Source organism: Notothenia rossii (assembly GCF_949606895.1).
Source record: "Notothenia rossii genome assembly, chromosome: 7".
In the NCBI taxonomy this organism is placed as follows: Eukaryota; Metazoa; Chordata; class Actinopteri; order Perciformes; family Nototheniidae; genus Notothenia; species Notothenia rossii.
In genome coordinates, this window is record NC_136905.1 from 5,627,552 (window position 1) to 5,645,766 (window position 18,215).

Sequence of the window (18,215 nt, forward strand, 5' to 3'; positions counted from 1 at the left end):
GCACAATACCGCATCAGTTGCGCCACTCACTGTATGTGACAGACAAGAAGAGTCAATTCTAATGTCTAACACTTAATGTGGAGAAAGAGATGTCCTGTATGGGTTGATTGTGCGTTGATCTGTTGGTAATGCCTTGCGGTGGGCATGTAAACAAATGCATAATGCTGCACTATACTTTGTGGCCTCACCCGGTTGCATAGCGACGCTTATTGTTTAGGTGTCTTTTAATAAGCAGGTAGTCATATCATTAGCTAGAACTAGATCTGATCGATATGGACATAAACGCGAGTAAAGTCTAATCTGACGGGAGAGAGAGATCAGCTGCTGCTGACGAGTCGACACGCAGCTCTGCATGATCCCCTGCAGCGGTGAGCGGACAAAACACACACTTCAGGTTAGAATATCACACGTAGCTATTTTAATTACCTCTCAAACTACCGTAACTAGTTATAGATATGTTTAGTTTTACTGTCGGGTCACTCATTACTGATCCGCGAGCTGCATGATACTGACGGCTGTCACGAGAGAGAGAGAGAGAGAGAGAGAGAGAGAGAGAGAGAGAGAGAGAGAGAGAGAGAGAGAGAGAGAGAGCACTCCGTTTATCCGTGTTATTGTAAGTTACTGTAGACTTTTGAATAATGTAGTTAATCTACTATAATTAGTTTGTTTAATATGGAATCATATCAATTTGTTTTAAAGCTCAATAAATAACAAAGAAGACTTTTGACCGGCACTTTTCTAATTTTCTCCGGAACATTTAAACTTTAACGGACATGTTGACCGGCGAAAAAAAATTCTAACGGAAACTCTGACTTACGCTGCTGGTTATGTTCATTTTTGATGTCTAATTCAGTGACTCAGTCAGACATGATGGAAAAGGTTGAGTTTGACTTACATACTTCTTCTGGATGGCCTCAAAACATCCCTGCATCCTGTGAGAGAGTAAACAAAGCACACGTCTAATTAGCTGTGAAACATACCCTCCAACTTTCATTGTTTTAACTATGACTGTGGATATCAAGTTGTTATTGACCATTTAACAATCTGGTTGGCACCAGGACAGGTGCGTTCCTCTTTTAGGATCATCACTTTCTGATCTGTGGGAATAATAAAAAGAGGGATATTTCAAGTTTGTAAATAGACCTTGATAGCCACTGCTAAACAACCGCAATAAAAAATAAATACATTTAATTAGTCTTAATTTACATTATTTAATTTCATATTCTGTTCTTGTATATATCATATTCTATTTACATGTATCTAGACTTTTTGCACTACTTTTTATTTTATTATATATGTTGCATTATTGGGGGAGCTCAGGTCAGAAGCATTTCATTGCCATTTCTACACTGTAGCTTTTTTGCATATGAAAATAAAACCGTTGAATTTTTGAATGATGTGCCGACAAATCCATGTGTAATCTAACCTTCGACATATTTGATGCCGTAGGCCTTCTCTGGGAAAATGCCTCGCAGGTATGTGATGCCAGACACTGCGATGGCGAGAAGTCTCTTCATAACAATCACGGACTGCTGCTCTGAGCGAACCTGATTAGGTAACAGCTGAGTATCCTGCACGAGGGAGAGAAATTAATCGCACACTGCTTACTCATCACAGCGAACAGAGACACTCAAAGTCAGCCAACATAGAATAGAATAGAATCGGAGGAAGGAAACCCATGGTCACACATGCAGAGCACAGTGACATTTGGCCTCTGCTTTGAACCCATCCTAGAACCAGGAGTCTAGTACGAGGAGCAGTGGACAGCTATTGTACAGCGCCCAGGGAGCAATGGGAGTGGAGGGGTGTCTGGTGCCTTGCTCAAGGGCACCACGGCAGGGCCCAGGAGGTGAACTGGGACCTCTCCAGGTAGCAGTCCACACTCCATATTTAGGTCTGGTTGGGGACTTGAACCGGCGACCCTACGGCTCACAGTCCAAGTCCTTACTGACTGAGCCACTGCCAGACCGTGCAACAGTTGCATTAGAACAAGTGAGTCTACAACATTACATATAATATCAATTATTCCACCATCTCTCTCATTTTTTAAATACAAGCAAAATGAATAGTAGTGAACATGGTTAATTATGTTTCATGTTCTTAGACCTAAATAATAATGGAATCATTTTATAAAATCTTGTGGAGGGAAGAATTTACGAAATGAGTGGTGGTCATATAGTTACGTTTGTAGCTTATGAATACATGATGATCATATATCTTGTAATTTATAGAAACTCTAAATCTGCAGATACACTAAAAGGTACATTTAACATTTTTTTGTACTGCTTACTCATCACAGCTAGAGACACTCAAAATCAGTCAACAGTTGCATTAGAACAAGTGAGCCTAACATAACATATAAAATACCATTTTTAAAATATGCAATGTAATATTTCCCCCCTCAAGTCTATCAAAGCAAGAATAATAATAGTGTTGTTAGATCTTAATAATGCTGTGGATCATTTGACAAAATCTAGTGGTGGAATGTATTAAATGAGTGCTGGTAATACGGTAAGTAATGTAACATAAATCATTGGGTGAGAAGATGCAACCAGAATATAATTACCCCTGCAGTTTATGAATAAATGATGATCATAGATTTGGTCATTTATATACATTTAAAATCTGCAGATACACTTGTTTTGAGCAATTACACGTATGTTGTACAGTAGATGTATAAAGTAGTATACAATGATCATGCTAAAAAGTACATTAAACTTGTTTCTAGTGGATGAGTAATTGTACTTTATCTAAAATAACTAGTGTTATTGTTATAAATATGGACACAATGTAACACAACATAGATGACAGCTATACAGTTATCTTAAACTAGCTTACTTACTTATTAAATATTCATCAACGTTAATGTTTTGCTGGATGAGTAAGTTAGGAGTGATTTTACCTGTGAAGTTCTAACTTGTTGGACACAAGCCATTGCAGAGGTGAGTAATAAAAGCTGCAAAAACAGAGAGAAATGTTGTGAGAACAACCAAAGTTTGCTAATGTTAGCTCATTAGCTTATTCACATATAGCTAGGCAGCCACAAGCTAAAACAGTCTCTGACAACATTTGATGGCGCTGTTACTTACCTAGCTGGTACTTAGATGGCAACAATGAAGGAATATTTTAACAAAGAAAAAATATATATAATACAAACCGTATAATTTGTATTTTTTAAAGTTTGGTAAGCAAGCTAGCTTTGTGTTAATCAAACCGTTCCCGCGATTAATTTGATTGACAGGCACCAACGGTCAAGAAGGAGTAGCCAATCACAGTGCAGGGATCTTGTCCGAAGTTTAGTGCAAAAAGCACTGACGCTGATCCTCTTTTTATTTTCTGTATTCATTTATTAATATGACACGGAGTAATTAAGATGTAAAACCAACATTTTACATGGATAATGTATCTTATGTGCAGTTAAGGGGCTCTGTGTTGATGCAGTGCAGCCCCCGCATCGCTTTCCAGTCGCCATTCTGTAAAATCATTGGTCGACGGGCTGTCAATCACAGAGAACAGAACCAATCATGGCCTCTCATTCCCAACACTGCTCGCCTATTGGTTACTGTATATGTCAATCACAAATACGAACAACCCCCTCATTGGTGATGTCACATCTCGTTACGCCATTTTTTTTGGGGAGCAGCAGCACTAGTCGTGTCCAGAAAAGGAGGATTAGATTCAGTACAGGTACATCAAACCGTACCTTGTATATTCCCCTCTTCGAGTTGTCTGTCAAACGGGACACTTGCTTGTCCATCGCACTCACACAATGTCGTCAGAAAACCTCGACTCGGACACTCAGGTGGACAACGAGGACGAAAAACAGGTGGGTTTTCATGACTGCTGTCTTGGTGTTGTTGGCTAACCACAGCTAGCTAGAAGTGGCTAACACTAGCTAGCACAAGTGAAGTGTGTATTCTCAGCGCTACAGAAAGGCAGAGGAAGACTCCTCTGAGACATGTAAAGATATGATAAGCTGTTAGCTGTGTTAAACGTGGTTTTGTCGTGGCTGTCTCAAAGCATCTTGCCAGTGTGTCACTTTGTTTTGTCCCTTGCCTTGTGTCATTGGCTGGCGACTCCACAGCAGCTCGGGCCTCATTGGTCTGTCTTGGAGGGGCTCAAAACGTGCCATGGAGGGCCTGTATTCTCCGAGTAAACACGTAAATGGGTAGTTTCACTCAGTACACTTGGCATTATAAAACAGTGGGTTTTTTCCCTGACTTGCACATGGCTCGATGTTCCTGATTGTGCTTTCCTGACAGTGACAACAACTGCAGTGTGACAGTGCTTCCGCATTTCCTGTCAGTGGCACAACAACGTCAGTGATGTACATGTGGTTCATCCCCTGCAACAATTCCTTTTCAAACATGATGACATCACTATGGGTCATATGCATTCAGTGTGATTTGTTATTCTCCGTTTACAAGGCCTGCAGTTTGTCTGTCCTGCTTAAGTTTGTTGATGTGTGGAATTATACGAATTATTATATATATATATATATAACACAAATAAACATGACATGAATGTCAGAAGTTAGGGAGAGGTCTGATTTCATTGTTGTTATCAATAATGTATGGCTTTTTGTCTTCGTTACATAGAAATGTAATAATAGTTGATATCTATAGATAAAATGCAGAGCCATGAAATGTGTCTGATTGGCTGCACAGTACGTTAGAAGCTTTAATTCAGCTCTTAATGTTGATAAACCTGGTGTATTTTATGCTTAAGCTTCATTGTGTGTACAGATATTGAGACATGGTAATTAGCAATGATATTTTAACAAACAACATTGCTAACATAGTTTCTGTCAGACTTAAATAACACAATAAATATGTGCAAAATAAGGGAAACATTAGGGCCAGACCCAAAATCATAACACTCATTGAGCTAACATTATTTTACATTTTCATCAACACAAAGTTAATAAGGATACCAAATGTATAATTTGTATTGTCATTACACAGTGCAGGTACTATGTAACGAAATGGTTTCTCTGCATTTGACCCATCCTAGTGTTCGGAGCAGTGCATGCAAATTGGTTTAGAAAAAGTATGCTTTTAACTTCTAAACTGGAACATGATATATTAGCAAAGTGTGAAGTAAAATGATATTTCAAACTTTGCCACTGAGGGTTGTTTTACAGTTCTGCACATGACGGATTAACTACTGCACGATTTCAGAATGTGTTGTTGGATTCTGCAGGTTCTCTGCAATGGGGCCGAATATAGTAGCTCATACATTTCTCTTCATGGAATCTGCACCGTCGTTGCCACACGCCCCCCCCCTCCTCCTGAGGGAATGTGTTCGTTGGCTTCTGTGTCCTGAGTCACATTTTATCTCTGCCCAAGCAAGCTTTGCAGAGTGCCCTATCCTGTCTGTTTAGTGGAAGTAGGTCTACGGTGTGTGCTGTGTGTGCAGACAGTGCATACATGTCCTCTGGAGTTTATCATGTTAAACACCTGAACCTTTGAAAGAACATCCATAACATTCATCTGTTTGCAACTTATATATATCAATATTCCAATTACTTGTATATAGACTATTCTACACTATTTCTATTTTTTTTTAATTCTATTTACTTGCACTATTCAAGGTTCAAGGCTTTTATTGGTCATACGTACGTAGCTACAGTAGTTATGACGATGAAAATCTTATGTCACAGGCTCCTCCAACAGTGCATTATTATTATTATCTGTTTTATTGTGTTGCACTGTTGGAGCAGCCTGTGACCTAAGATTGTCATCGTCATAGCTACACTGTAGCTACGTACGTATGACCAATAAAAGCCTTGAACCTTGAATCTTCTGTAATCCTATATGCACTTTACTCCTGATATTTCCTTATCATTTCAGCATGCAATAAAACCACTTGATTTACGCTGGGGTTCAATGTGGACTTAATGACTGTCCTCAAAATGTAGTTGACAGGGACGTGAAAGACTGGTCTCTGAACTGCTTGTTAGCGGATTGTGCAAATACTAGCGGTGTCTTCTGAGCTGCGCCCTAAGGATTCAGTAACTCTATCCTGGTTTCGTAAGAGCTGAAAAACATTGTCAAGTTATTGCTTCTTGACCTTAAAGGTAGGGTAGGTAATTCACTTCAGAAACACTTTGTATTATATTCCATGGAATGCTCTTAACTTCCAGATAGCAATGAATACATTAAATACTTTGACAATAAATACATAAAGAAATGTCATCTGTTGAAGCCGTGGCGCTGTAAAAAGCACGACCAATCATCTGAGCCGGCCCGGCTAAAGTAACTGGATGGCCTACCTGCCTGTCAGCCTTCCATCTGTGCACAAACTTATCTCGTGCCCTCATTGGTCATGTGCGCGTTCGTGTGTTCGAGGAGGGGCTCTGTGAGGAAGTCTGAAGGAAGGGGCAGATTTTTTTCGGCTGCGTATTTTCTAATTCTAGATTACCCTACCTTTTAATTCCAATATGTTTTCTAAATAACACACTAGTTATATTACCAATGAATTCACCCCAAAAATAAAAGGAGCAAGGGATCCATGATATTTACTGTAAACGTTGTTATAAGGGGCCAAAGCGTGACCTTAGGAAGCAGAAAACACAGTTTGTTATGTCCACATTAAGTGAAAATAACACCATTTAGGAACTTGTGCTTCAGCTATCTTCTAATGAGCGATACTGTATTGCTCTACTATAAAGGTTAACTGAAGTAGAATTTGTTGAACAGTGGATAGACGTCTTGGGTTCTTTCTTCATCGACTAGTTTCACCTTTAACAGATCCTTACATGATGCTTTTGTGCACATAGTCCTTAACAAGATTCCCAAAGAGAGCATTTGTTAGTTATTGGTGTGTAAGCTTCTAAAATCCTTTTGACCTCATTTCAGGTCCGTTTGTACCAAGCCGTGTCCTCATCATGAGTTATGGCTTGTCAGGCATAATGGTAATTTGAGAGACTGTAACAAACGTACATTTTTCTTATGGCACGCGCTGTTGTGAAGTATCTTCAGTTCCAGCTAGCCGTTGTCATAGCTCTGTCCCACTTCACAGCAGAGGTTATTAAGAACAGCTGTAGTATTTGTGAAGAATGTTTATCACTGCTTGGATGTAGGTGTTTGCGTAGTAGCAGCATTTTTGGAATTGCAGGGTGAATACCATAATAATAATAACCTGTCACTTAAACAGCTTTTGCAGTCGTGCTGACATATCTCTGAAGATATATCGACTGGCCTTGGTTTCTGCAAAAGACGAGTTCTTATGTGCGTTTGTTTTTGTCTCCACAGGACTCCCAAGAGAAGAATGCAAACCCGGTGAAGGCAGAGGAGGCCAAGCTGAAGGCCAAGTACCCCGGCATGGGCCAGAAGCCCGGGGGCTCAGACTTCCTGATGAAGAGACTACAGAAAGGGGTAGGTGACCATATATATCCTTTATTTAACCAGCTAGAAGTCTCATTGACATTCAAAGAGGGCAGCATGAACAATGAACACAAAACAATACAGGCATATGAATACAGCTGGATATACCGTGGTTTGTTATTTGCATTAGAAGTGTGAAGACAAGATTGTGTCTTAGATTTGATCCACACCGTGTGATGCCCCTGATAAAAGGGGAAGAAATCATCACAACATCACAAAAGGGTATTTCCTCAGCGAGAACTTTTACTCAAGTTAGGAAAATACCGCAGGTCCCCAGATATATGGATGAAGACAAAAGCAATCGATGTCAGGATCCTAGATTAAGAAGACAATCGAGTAGATCACAATTCAACACTGTTTGAAGAACAAATAAACAACTTTCTTAGCATTGTAACCATTTGTAAACACGTCACACATTTTAACTACATGTTCGGTTGTATCCTTATATATCATGTAATATATGATGAGTTTTAGCCCTATTCACAATTGAAACATCATATCAGATCCGTAATTCTCTATGTCTGTGTGTATGTGTGTTTATCATATTCTAACCTGTCAAAACTGAAGGCGTGTTTAAGTTAGCCAACCCCTGAATCCCTTCCTGCTCATGAAAATAATGCTGCATTAGGTGTAAATACTAAAACTATGAAGTCCTGCAGGTTTGTCTTGTATGACCAGTCAAGCTCCTGAAAGCTCACCTTAATGCACTGTTGGAAAAGCAAGATGTGTTGAATCCATTTTGTTTTATCTCGATCATATGAAGCAGTTTCTAGTTTGGCATCAAGGGAGTTTTTTGGTACAAAATGTAATCTAAAACACAACCAAAGTCAAGGACTAACATCTGCAGCTCCATTCAGCATCTATTGAAGCAGATAGAAACATGTCCTCTCCTTTAAACCAGAATGCAATGCGGCATCATTGTTTACTAAATTCAACAGCCTTTAATGTATTATTTGTGTTGATGAGTTAAAGAGCATTGTTCTCTTTCCTCTCCTACTTTTCCTCGCCTGGATAAAGTGTTGCTCTCTCCACCTCCACGTACTGTATCTATGTTACAGAGGACTTCCACCTCGGGAGATTGTTGAAAGTCATTCTGGGAAATCACCGACGAGCAGTAGGAGTAGCTGAGGCAGGCTGAAGTGAAAGCCAAAAAGTAAATTGCAATTCTTAATCAAAAGATAACTCCCAGATTGACCATCATCAGAGATTGATGATATCAAGCTGTTAGAGGGGGGGGGGGGGGGGGGGGGGGCTGATTCAGCACAACACCATACTCTTGATTTGAACAGAAGAGGATGACAAATCTGTCTTTATACAAGATTCTTGGTCAAAGGTTGCTCTTGACTTTTTCGCTGCCCGTCATTTTGACAGACAGGATCGTATTATTTATTATTACCCGTCGGTCTTTACACAACTCTGACGGGGGGGAGGGAGAGAGAGAGGGAGAGAGAGAGGGAGAGAGAGAGGGAGAGGGAGGGAGAGAGAGGGAGAGAGAGGGAGAGAGAGAGGGAGAGAGAGGGAGAGAGAGGGAGAGAGAGAGAGAGCACGCACACGCACACGCACGTGAACTGTCAACGGGGGGGGGGCGAGGGTGAACTCGTTAGTTTTGTTAGCGCCTGTGTTATGCCGTGTTATGCATGCCCACTGCACCTCCCGGGAGCGTGCCACAGCGTAAAGCAAATACTCGCAGACATCTCAATTATCTGTTCGGCAATGTTAGGTTTCCTCTTTGGCGAGCATGCATAACACGGCATAATACCGGAGCCTCGCTGCGGGGAAGCTTTGGCGCTGTTCTGAATTTGTTCTAATCGGTCAAAATGACGGACTGCTTTCAGATTTTTCCGTCATTGTTAAAAAAGATCTGTCATAGACGGAAAATATTCGGTTAACGCGACCTCTGTTCTTGGTGTTCCTGCTGGCTTTGAAAATCATATTTCTTTATGTGAATTCAACGTAAAAGCTGGAGGAGTCCACCTTCCTAGTTTATAAAAATACATTCCAGGGACATTAGTACCAAAAAGCCTTAAACTTTGAACACATCTTGAGTTGCTCATTTGTATTTGCAGGATTTAGCATTACTTTCCCCAATGTATTTGGACCTGTGAGCCGATCTGTAAAAAAGGTATTCAGATGGCTAGATAAGGGTCATCAGTTAAAAAGAAAATCAAGATGCAACTATCGTCACTTCTCTCCAAGGTCAGTCCGCCTCATCTCTGCACAAAGGAAGATATTGTATTTGCTACACCGCTGTGAGATGGCATGGAGGAAGAAGCAGCAAAATGTTAGGACTACTACACTTCAATAAGTTCTGTAGAAAAAAAAAAATAGAGAGTTGTGCAAACATCGCCAGGTAAAGTTAGCAGTTACCCAGCAGAAGTGTGTCTGCATGTGTGTGGAGGGGATCCAATAGTTCCCAGTGAACATCAACATGCGGTTTGTGTTGATACGCCTTCAGTGGAAAGCTACTGTAGAGGAGGAAGACGGCATGGAAAGACAAGCTCAGCTGAACTTTGGAGTACAGCTTTCAGGGTTCTTACGGTCATTGAAAACCTTGAAAAGTCATGGAAATTCAAAATGCAAATTCCAGGCCCTGGGAAAGTTATGGAAAACAATATTTTTCCGAAAGTTTTGGAAAAGTCATGGAAATGTAACTAAAGTTGCATCAAATATAATTGATATTTTAGCTAATCGTCGAAATAGTAATATTATAATAATGATAAAGACTGTATGGTAATGAAACGTAAAATGGCATTTAACTGACGAGGTGTTTCACTGGTTAGAGATTTGAGTTGCGTGTAGAAGCTAGTAAGCCTACTATTGGATTTGTTTTAGATAGGAAAAACATGTTTCAGACCTTATTTTCCTGTTCCATGTTAAAATAAACCATTTTCAGTGGTACCGCTGAGAAAGAGTAATATTTTTGGTCATGGAAAATCAGGTAAAGGTCATGGAAAATCAGGTAAAGGTCATGGAAAATCAGATAAAGGTCATTGAGAAGTCATTGAAAATCATTGGTGAAAAAGTGTATGAACCCTGAGCTTTCTACAAAGTTAAGCCCGTAAATCATGTCCTCCATATTGAGATTAAATAAGGAAATGTCTCCACCGGGCCAGTATGGACAAGAGGAATAATTCCATGGTCTGATAATGCTTTTTAATTTATTTTAATTTATTTAATCGTTTATTTGAAGAAGGACAAAGCAAATTGATGAACATTTTTAACAATTAATGCTTCAAAATGTAAATATGCCGGATTTTAGCTCATTTCCATCCGTAGTCCCGTCACACACAACATTTAAGAACATGACATTTATAAACATAGCAAAAATAAATACATGATATGCAGAAAGAGCCTGAGCAGCATATACAAGCTTTTCTAATGCTGTGAGCACTTCTTCTTATCTCCTTTCACTCACAGCAAAAGTACTTTGACTCAGGCGACTACAACATGGCCAAGGCAAATATGAAAAAGCTTCCCGTGGCAGGACCCGACAAGAACCTGGTGACCGGCGACCACATTCCCACGCCGCAGGACCTGCCGCCGAGGAAGTCCTCCTTGGTGACCAGCAAGCTAGCCGGCTAGCCCCCATCACCCTAAAAGCACCTTAACCCCCGCCTCCTGGGGCCCCCATCGAAATGTCCCTCCTCCTCCATCTATGTCCTTCCCCTCCCCTCTCTTCCCCCTTTTCATCCCCAGGCACCACTGGCTTTAACGTGTCGGGCAGAGTCGTATAAGTTAAAAAAAACTCCATTTGCTTGTATGTGGGAGGGAGCCTTCTCTGCCTTCCCACAATGCACTACTCTGCCCCTCCGACCCCCTTCCCTCTCATGTCTTGGTTTTCGTTTCGCTCCAAGATGCATCTCAGTGGGTGTGTCGTCAGGCAGGGGTTGGACGGGGTGAGTTATAACGCACTTTGTAGTCTGTATGCTTTTGTTTAGTTTTTGCATCCTAAAGGACACCAAACTAATGTGTAAGGGAGTTAGGAACCAGGATTCTTTGGTTCTTCATGTTCGTTAATGGCTTGCATACCAAATCTGAGTTCTTTAGACACCATATTGGGAAATGGGGGGGCATGAACGGCGGCCTTCCTTCGGCCACCTTTCGTGGAACAAAAATCGTGCTCAGCCAAAGCGCCACTTTACTTTCTCTCTCTCTGCTCATGTTGCGTTCCTTCTTGACTCCCTTTTCTCCTGTTCAATCTAAATATGCTGCATGATTGTAACATGTAAGAAAAAAAGAAATGTAACATGTTTTTTTAACGGGACTGTGGCTTTCGCTTAGTAATAGGAAGTATCAAAACAAACACACAGAGCCCTTAGACACACTCCACACTTCCTTCCTTCCTTCCTTTCCTTTCCTTATTGCTGTCCCGACAATCCATGAGCTCCTGTAATCGGCCCAGGCCAGCTGAGTATGTCCTTGTATTATTTTTAATGGTGGGGAACCATGCCAGTCTGAGTTCAGTCTCACTTTGGCTCAAGACGTGTGTTTGCCATGAGCCTAAAAGATTTGCGGGGGTCTCGAAGCCCCCCGCGTAGAGTATATGCTTCTGTAAATAATACTGACTCAAGCACGTAATGCGAGTAAGCTCTCTGAGGACTGAGATAGATGTAGTGCTGAATCCACTCGCTTGCATCCTGGGATTTCTGCCTTTGGTAATTCTATACTTTACCAACAGAGCCAAATTTCACACTGCAGCTATCAGTCTCATCTATCTATTACATGTGGCCTGTTAGCACCCATCATCTGGTTCACATTGTGAGGTGGCGAGGCTCACTTTGGGTTCAACTCTCATGAACTCACGTAGAGTGACGAAATCTCATGAACTCACGTAGAGTGACGTAAACACGATCCAGACATCTTACTTACTTGTCATCTTTAAAAAGCAGATTTAACAATCACTTTGTTAGCATTTCAGTTCATATTGTGACTTAACTGCTGTATCAGATTATAAAAAGTCCCAGAACTATCCTTCATAGATGTCCTGCACTGTGCAGTGAAAGTTGTTTTCCGACATTTAAGAAATGATTCTCACACAGGACTTTCATGTATCGCCTTTTTGTTGGAGATGGTTTTCTCCTTGTTTTACACTTTATATCACAATCACAGGAAGTGGTAACCATCTCTGGCAAGTCACATTGTAAGACACTAACTTCAGTGAACTAATATTCCTACTCTGCTTCCCTTAAACGTTAGTTGGAGTATAAGCTGCTTCTGTAGAACAAAGTGTTTTTGTTTCAAACTGAGTCACTACACTGACTGATCTTTGATCTCAGGAGGGTAGCAGACAGCAGGAAACCTGCTCACAACAGGTGTCGGATCCCCAGATTGTCACCACGGGCTTAAAGTGGGACACTGCATGCCTGTAGGATGCACTCACCCCAGCGCTTGGCAAGGCAGAGAGAGATTTGATAACCCACTGCGCTCCTATCCCACCTGTTAATGTGGTGCATCCTCTGAGCGAGCATCAGCAAGCGTGCAGACTGAAAGCATGCCGTGCACACGTTGAAGAACTGGACGCTCTCTGAGAACCAGCCTCCTGTAAAACACTGCTTCAGGGAACCTTCACAAACACTCTCCACCATGTAGGCTAGGTGACAGGGTGCATGCACCATCACATCCTCAACTTCACTTCTTTTTCTTCCAGAATAATGTGTCAAATGTGCAGTGGGCGAAAGAGAAGTGACCTGTACGTGTGTGCTCGTGATGGTGTCGTGTGAATGCACTGCTTGTCTCTGTTCCATCTATTGTAAATAGAGTTCAACAGGAAGGGATTTCTGTGTTGTTTCCCCAACTGCTTTTCACTCGTTCATAGCCTGAGCTATTCTCTGATTCAATGGTTCCTCTCTCCTTTCAGTTTAACACTACTCCTGCTCGATCTTAGTGAAACGCAGAGGCTATGTGAATCTGTATCTTATGAAAATATGTGTAAATGCTGCTGATTCAGTCAAAGACAAATCTAAGAGACGACCCTGTACAAGAACACCTGTCCTCTTGATTTGACCAGTTCCCCCAAGGATCCTTGTTTAAAGTCAAATCATTTGAGATGTACATTCAACCCTACATCTTTAAAGGTACATTGCCGAACTTTATCCAGCTTTTGATCCAGAACATTCTGAAAAAGCTTTGTGTCACAGACCATTAAGCATCATACTGTGTTAAAAAGACTAAAGTTTTGTGCTTTAAAAGTTAAGATTGGTAAAGAAAATGGGTGTTTAAGCTTTTACATGTTCTATTAAACGGCAACGGACAGGAATCCTTGAATGCTACTTGATGTTTGGCTTTGGCACAGAGCGGTTCAACGAGAGGGAATAGCAGGGTATGTTTCAAACACAAAGGGTGTCTCTCGTTCAGCTATAGAAACACGTGCCAGAATGTAAAAAGAAATGACAGGCTGTGTGCTCTGAAGTACTTTTGTGCTGCTTTTACCTTATCGGTTTTCTTGTTGTTTTTATTTGCAATGATTTGTTTAAGTTTCTTGTGTTCTCTTACTTACCACAATTAGTATATTTCATCCCTAGCCCAATATTACTGCAGGGAAATCAGAGGCACCCCTTTGCTTCCAAGGAAAAATACAAATAAGGGTTTACATGTTAAAAAGGATGACTGGAGAACACGGGAATGATTTAAAGACTTCAGAAAGTACACGAGTACTTGGAATGTTTCAGTTGTTTGGGAGTAGGTGAGAGGATTTTTGTCAGTATTTGAAATAAACTTTTACATTAATACGATTCCCTTGTTTTTCGTTAATGTTAGGCTCTTGTATTTTCCAAAGCTCTATGACGAATGCCCCTCAACACATGGAAGCAAAGTATAAAAGGTCACATGTTAAGTATAAGATTCCTCCTGAATCTTGTAGGGAAACACATAAGGAGATGCTAAAAGATGTACAACCTTCCTCTGACCACCAGGGGGAAGCACTAGCACTCAACATGTGGCCTTTAATTCACAAAAGACTTCCTAACATACTCTGTATAAAGGAGTGCTAGGTGTACATGTCTCACATATTTAGATGACAAATACCCTGCTGTGATTAAACATGAAGAAATGTGTCGACTCACCCTCATGTAATATCATGTAATGTGTGCTAAAGTGCAGGACAGGGTGGCTCTAAATGTCAGCGATAGGTCACCCGTTTTAGTTGTATTTATTGTCTAGGATCAGTGTCAGTGACATCAACGTTTGCTGTCATTTATCAAACCATAAACCGATCAAGCCACTTTATCTAAGCCAACTGCTGCATAGCAAAATGTCATTGGTGATGACCTATGGGAACATGTGTCATGGTTGAAATTGAACTTAAACAATATATAAAATAAATGTAACAACTTTTATTATATACATGTCTGACATTATGTGTAGTTAAAAAAACATTTAATTTCACAAGGTCATTGTCTATCGAAGACATAAAAGCATACTATTCATTAAGCTTAAAATAAAAAGAACAGTATGGAAAATACAATGTCATGGTATAAATATAAAACAATATACAGGTTTACAATGTACTAAAAATGTAATTTATTTTAACTTCATGGATTAGTTATTATTAGTATTATGTAAAAACATTACTGCTATTTTCGTGATTGCCTCTGTAACAGTCATAAAGTCCTAAAGAGAAGTCGTTATTTATGGCACTGTTTCCGGTAATCTATAATCTCTCTGTTTGATGTCACGGAAAATTACCAAACATTACCAAAAATCTAAGAAATTCCTGCTTTATATTAGTTTGCATTAAAAACCCTTCCCACACTCTGAAAAATACATGTTCTACTTCTTCTCAACCTATTTAATTTTCCTTATGTTCAACAACTCGAAAAAATAAGAACAGTTGGAAAAAAAGGTTGGGACTAGAGAACACATTTTGTGACGTAGTGACACGTAGGTAATGACGCGCAACCTAAGAACTTCATAAACCGTTGGCTTCACTTCCGTTTCACTCCCATCACGACCATGGATATAGAGTCACCGTTAGAGAATATGCTAGTTTAATTTTGTTTGTTAACCACAGACTAGCAAGGTTCTCTATCAATACCCTTTATTTTTCATTTGGGCTTTCAAGTTAATCGCCAAACATATTTCCTTGGACAACAAGAGTCTTAAGCGTAACTGGAACCATGAGCTGTCTTATTATTTCTCAAAATGGAGTCGTGGACGGAGCCATGCACTACGGCTCTGGAGGAGGCACTTCTTCCCCACCGAAAGACTCCAGCAACGGCCACGTCGTGTCCAACGATAACCCGAAAAGACCCAAGAGCCTAGGGGTGAAGACAACCAATGGGTTTGCGTTAAAAAATAGCGAGCAAATTGAAGATGGTTCGTTACCGTGCAGTCCGGAGCTCCAGTCGGACAGTGAGATCGATGAGTCCGGTGGCTCTGCGGGGAACGAGGTGCTCGAGAACGACACCAGGCAACTAATTGGCCGGTTCTTCAGAGACTTTACTGGACTTTCCAAACCTCAGTGGAATGAAAGCAGAGAACTAGGGACGATGAAACGAGTGGTGGAGAGCCTTTTGTCTAAACACAGATACGCATACAAGGGTAGGTAGTAGTGACACGTATGTGTGTGGGCTATATTCTGCTGCTGATGGCCATGAAATGCTAAAGCTACATGCTGTGTTATATCTATTATTGAATTATGCACAATGTGTGTATATATATATATATATATAGTTGTTTTATAACTGTATTTGTTTTACTACCTCTTAGTTACATTTAAGCCAGTAGTTAACTAATTTGAATGGAAGTTGGTTGATGGATATAGGAAGCTGCTTTATCCATCCCAGATTAGGACATTATTTTGTTACAGCAGCAATTTTTTCAGGTATTAAAAGGATTAACAGATGGAGAAAATATATACATATTACAGTAGCTGACACATATATACATATGATAGTGTATACATTGATAGTTATTATTCAAAGACTGCTACTCATAGCCTTTAAATGCTAAAGCTACAGGCTGTTTAATTATTTAATTATGCACAACATATATATTGTTGAACTGGCTTTTTTTTTTACTGCCTCTTAGATCAATTAAAGCCAGCAGTCATAACTTGAATGGAAATTATTTGAGTTGATGTGCACAAAATCTTACCTTTTTAAACATACAATAAAGATTTAATTTTACATTCCGTTTGATCTAATTCAACCACATCTCTATAGTTCACTTCTCCCCTCATTTTACCTGCACCGTGCACTTTTTTCCTCCCCATATATTTATTTCTAGTTTACTGTGTGTTGCATTGTTGGAAGAGCCTTGGACTTTAGACTTTGCTTGCCAACAGCTACACTGCATCCATTGTGCATATGACAATACAAGCCTTTGAGTCTTTTAGAAGATGTATTTCTGACCCTGCCTTGGTTTCTTTTTAGGTATGATCAACAAATTGTCACTTGATGACAGAGAGGATGATGCTAGTTTTGTCAGTGCAGTAGCAACAAGCCTCTTTGCTGACGGGACCACCAACTGGGGTCGTATCGCGAGCCTGGTGGCCTTTGGGGCAGTGGTCTGTCAGTCCCTGAAAGAGAAAAACAGGGAGCACTGTGTGGAGCTGGTCGCCCAGGAGATTTCCACTTACTTGCTATCTGACCAGAGAGACTGGCTGCTCAAAAACAATGGCTGGGTAAGTTATGACTAATGCTTGAGTGACAGGAAGTTGTGTAACTGCCCTTTATTGTGCAACAAGTCCAAAGCAGTTGTGCCTCACTTTATAATGTAAATCTAATGTATTTTATTCCATTTATTTGCAGGATGGCTTCGTTGAGTTCTTCCGGGAAGCAGACTCCGAGTCCACGGTGAGGAACACGCTCATGGCCTTTGCTGGAGTTGCTGGTATTGGGGCTACACTAGCCCTGTTGATCAGGTGAACCTTTGGACACTCAGAGCCTTTTTTTCACTTGGTGGATTCTCCTACTTTTCGCAACATCTCTCAACATTGAAAATTGGACTTAAATGGACTTAACTGCTGATGCGAGGTTCCTTTCATCTTCCACCCCCAACTGCCACTAAGTTGACCTAAATGGCTGGACTTAACTGAAAGAAGTCAACATTATTTAAATTCAGAGAAATTATTTTTATAATCTAAAGATTAAGTTTTCCTATGCAAATTGAAACGAGGGTAACGGGCAGTCAGTTGAACCTTCTGATAATGTTTTCTATCACAATTCTTGTAAAATTCCCTAGCATTAATGGTCTGTTGTTAATAAACCCTAGGCCAAAGCAGGAACGTAAAGCAGCCCTTTTCCATGTCATGCAGTCATGAAGCCCATTTTCATAAAGCCAATTCATATCCCCAGGTTCGTTTGACCTCAACATGAGGGGAGGAGGGGGGGATTTGCATGAGTGTTGCTCTGCTTCCTGAAAATGTTGATTCTAAACAGCAGCCTGGAAAGTTTGAGTGTGTTGGAAGAATTAACCCAGGCCTTTGAGTTGGGTAGATTGTGCTGGTCCAATGCACCAAAGATGACAGAAGTTGGGGAAGTTTGCTTGTGCTTTTGAGACAAAGCATACTTGGATCAGGTTGTAAGCTAACACATTTGTACAAGTTGTAAAATAAAAAAATAATTATAATTCACATGTTTTTTCTGATACTCTCTTTTTGTGAAGGCGAACTTTTCAAAAAACAGAGGTTTCGCCTTCAGTCATAGTTCCACGCCTCCACACTCTTCAACCTTTTGGTGTTTACTCACACCACAACCCCATCAGTCAACAAAGGCTTTCGTTTCCTAGAAATTTGATGAGGCTGTGGCAGCAACTGAGATCTCAGCTGCATCCGCAACTACTGCGAGTCTGCAGCCATGGCGTGTTATCTGCAGGGAGCTGGTGCAC

General features: G+C 40.5%; 3 protein-coding genes across 4 annotated transcripts in view; 2 read left to right on the forward strand and 1 right to left on the reverse strand.

The window, feature by feature from the left end:
- Nucleotides 1–18,215, reverse strand: part of hormad1 (HORMA domain containing 1) — a 48,096-nt gene that overhangs the window by 13,498 nt on the left and 16,383 nt on the right. The window contains exons 1-5 of one of the 2 annotated variants that reach the window (XM_079639989.1): nt 3,090–3,416; nt 2,903–2,956; nt 1,427–1,571; nt 1,034–1,097; nt 896–932 (exon numbers count right to left, since the gene is read on the reverse strand). In XM_079639989.1, the coding sequence (XP_079496115.1) occupies nt 896–932; nt 1,034–1,097; nt 1,427–1,571; nt 2,903–2,935 (279 nt within the window). In that variant the 5' untranslated portion in view covers nt 2,936–2,956; nt 3,090–3,416. Of the gene's footprint in view, nt 1–895; nt 933–1,033; nt 1,098–1,426; nt 1,572–2,902; nt 2,957–3,089; nt 3,417–18,215 lie in introns of those variants that run through there. The other variant, XM_079639990.1, reaches the window with a different exon arrangement.
- Nucleotides 3,613–14,119, forward strand: ensab (endosulfine alpha b). The gene is made up of 3 exons (XM_079640066.1): nt 3,613–3,826; nt 7,257–7,379; nt 10,806–14,119. The coding sequence occupies exons 1-3, from the start codon at nt 3,770–3,772 to the stop codon at nt 10,968–10,970; spliced, it is 345 nt and encodes a 114-aa protein (XP_079496192.1). The 5' UTR covers nt 3,613–3,769; the 3' UTR covers nt 10,971–14,119.
- mcl1b (MCL1 apoptosis regulator, BCL2 family member b) lies at nt 15,298–17,961 on the forward strand. The gene is made up of 3 exons (XM_079640035.1): nt 15,298–15,926; nt 16,760–17,010; nt 17,138–17,961. Exons 1-3 carry the CDS (start codon nt 15,503–15,505, stop codon nt 17,252–17,254), a joined length of 792 nt encoding a protein of 263 aa, XP_079496161.1. The 5' UTR covers nt 15,298–15,502; the 3' UTR covers nt 17,255–17,961.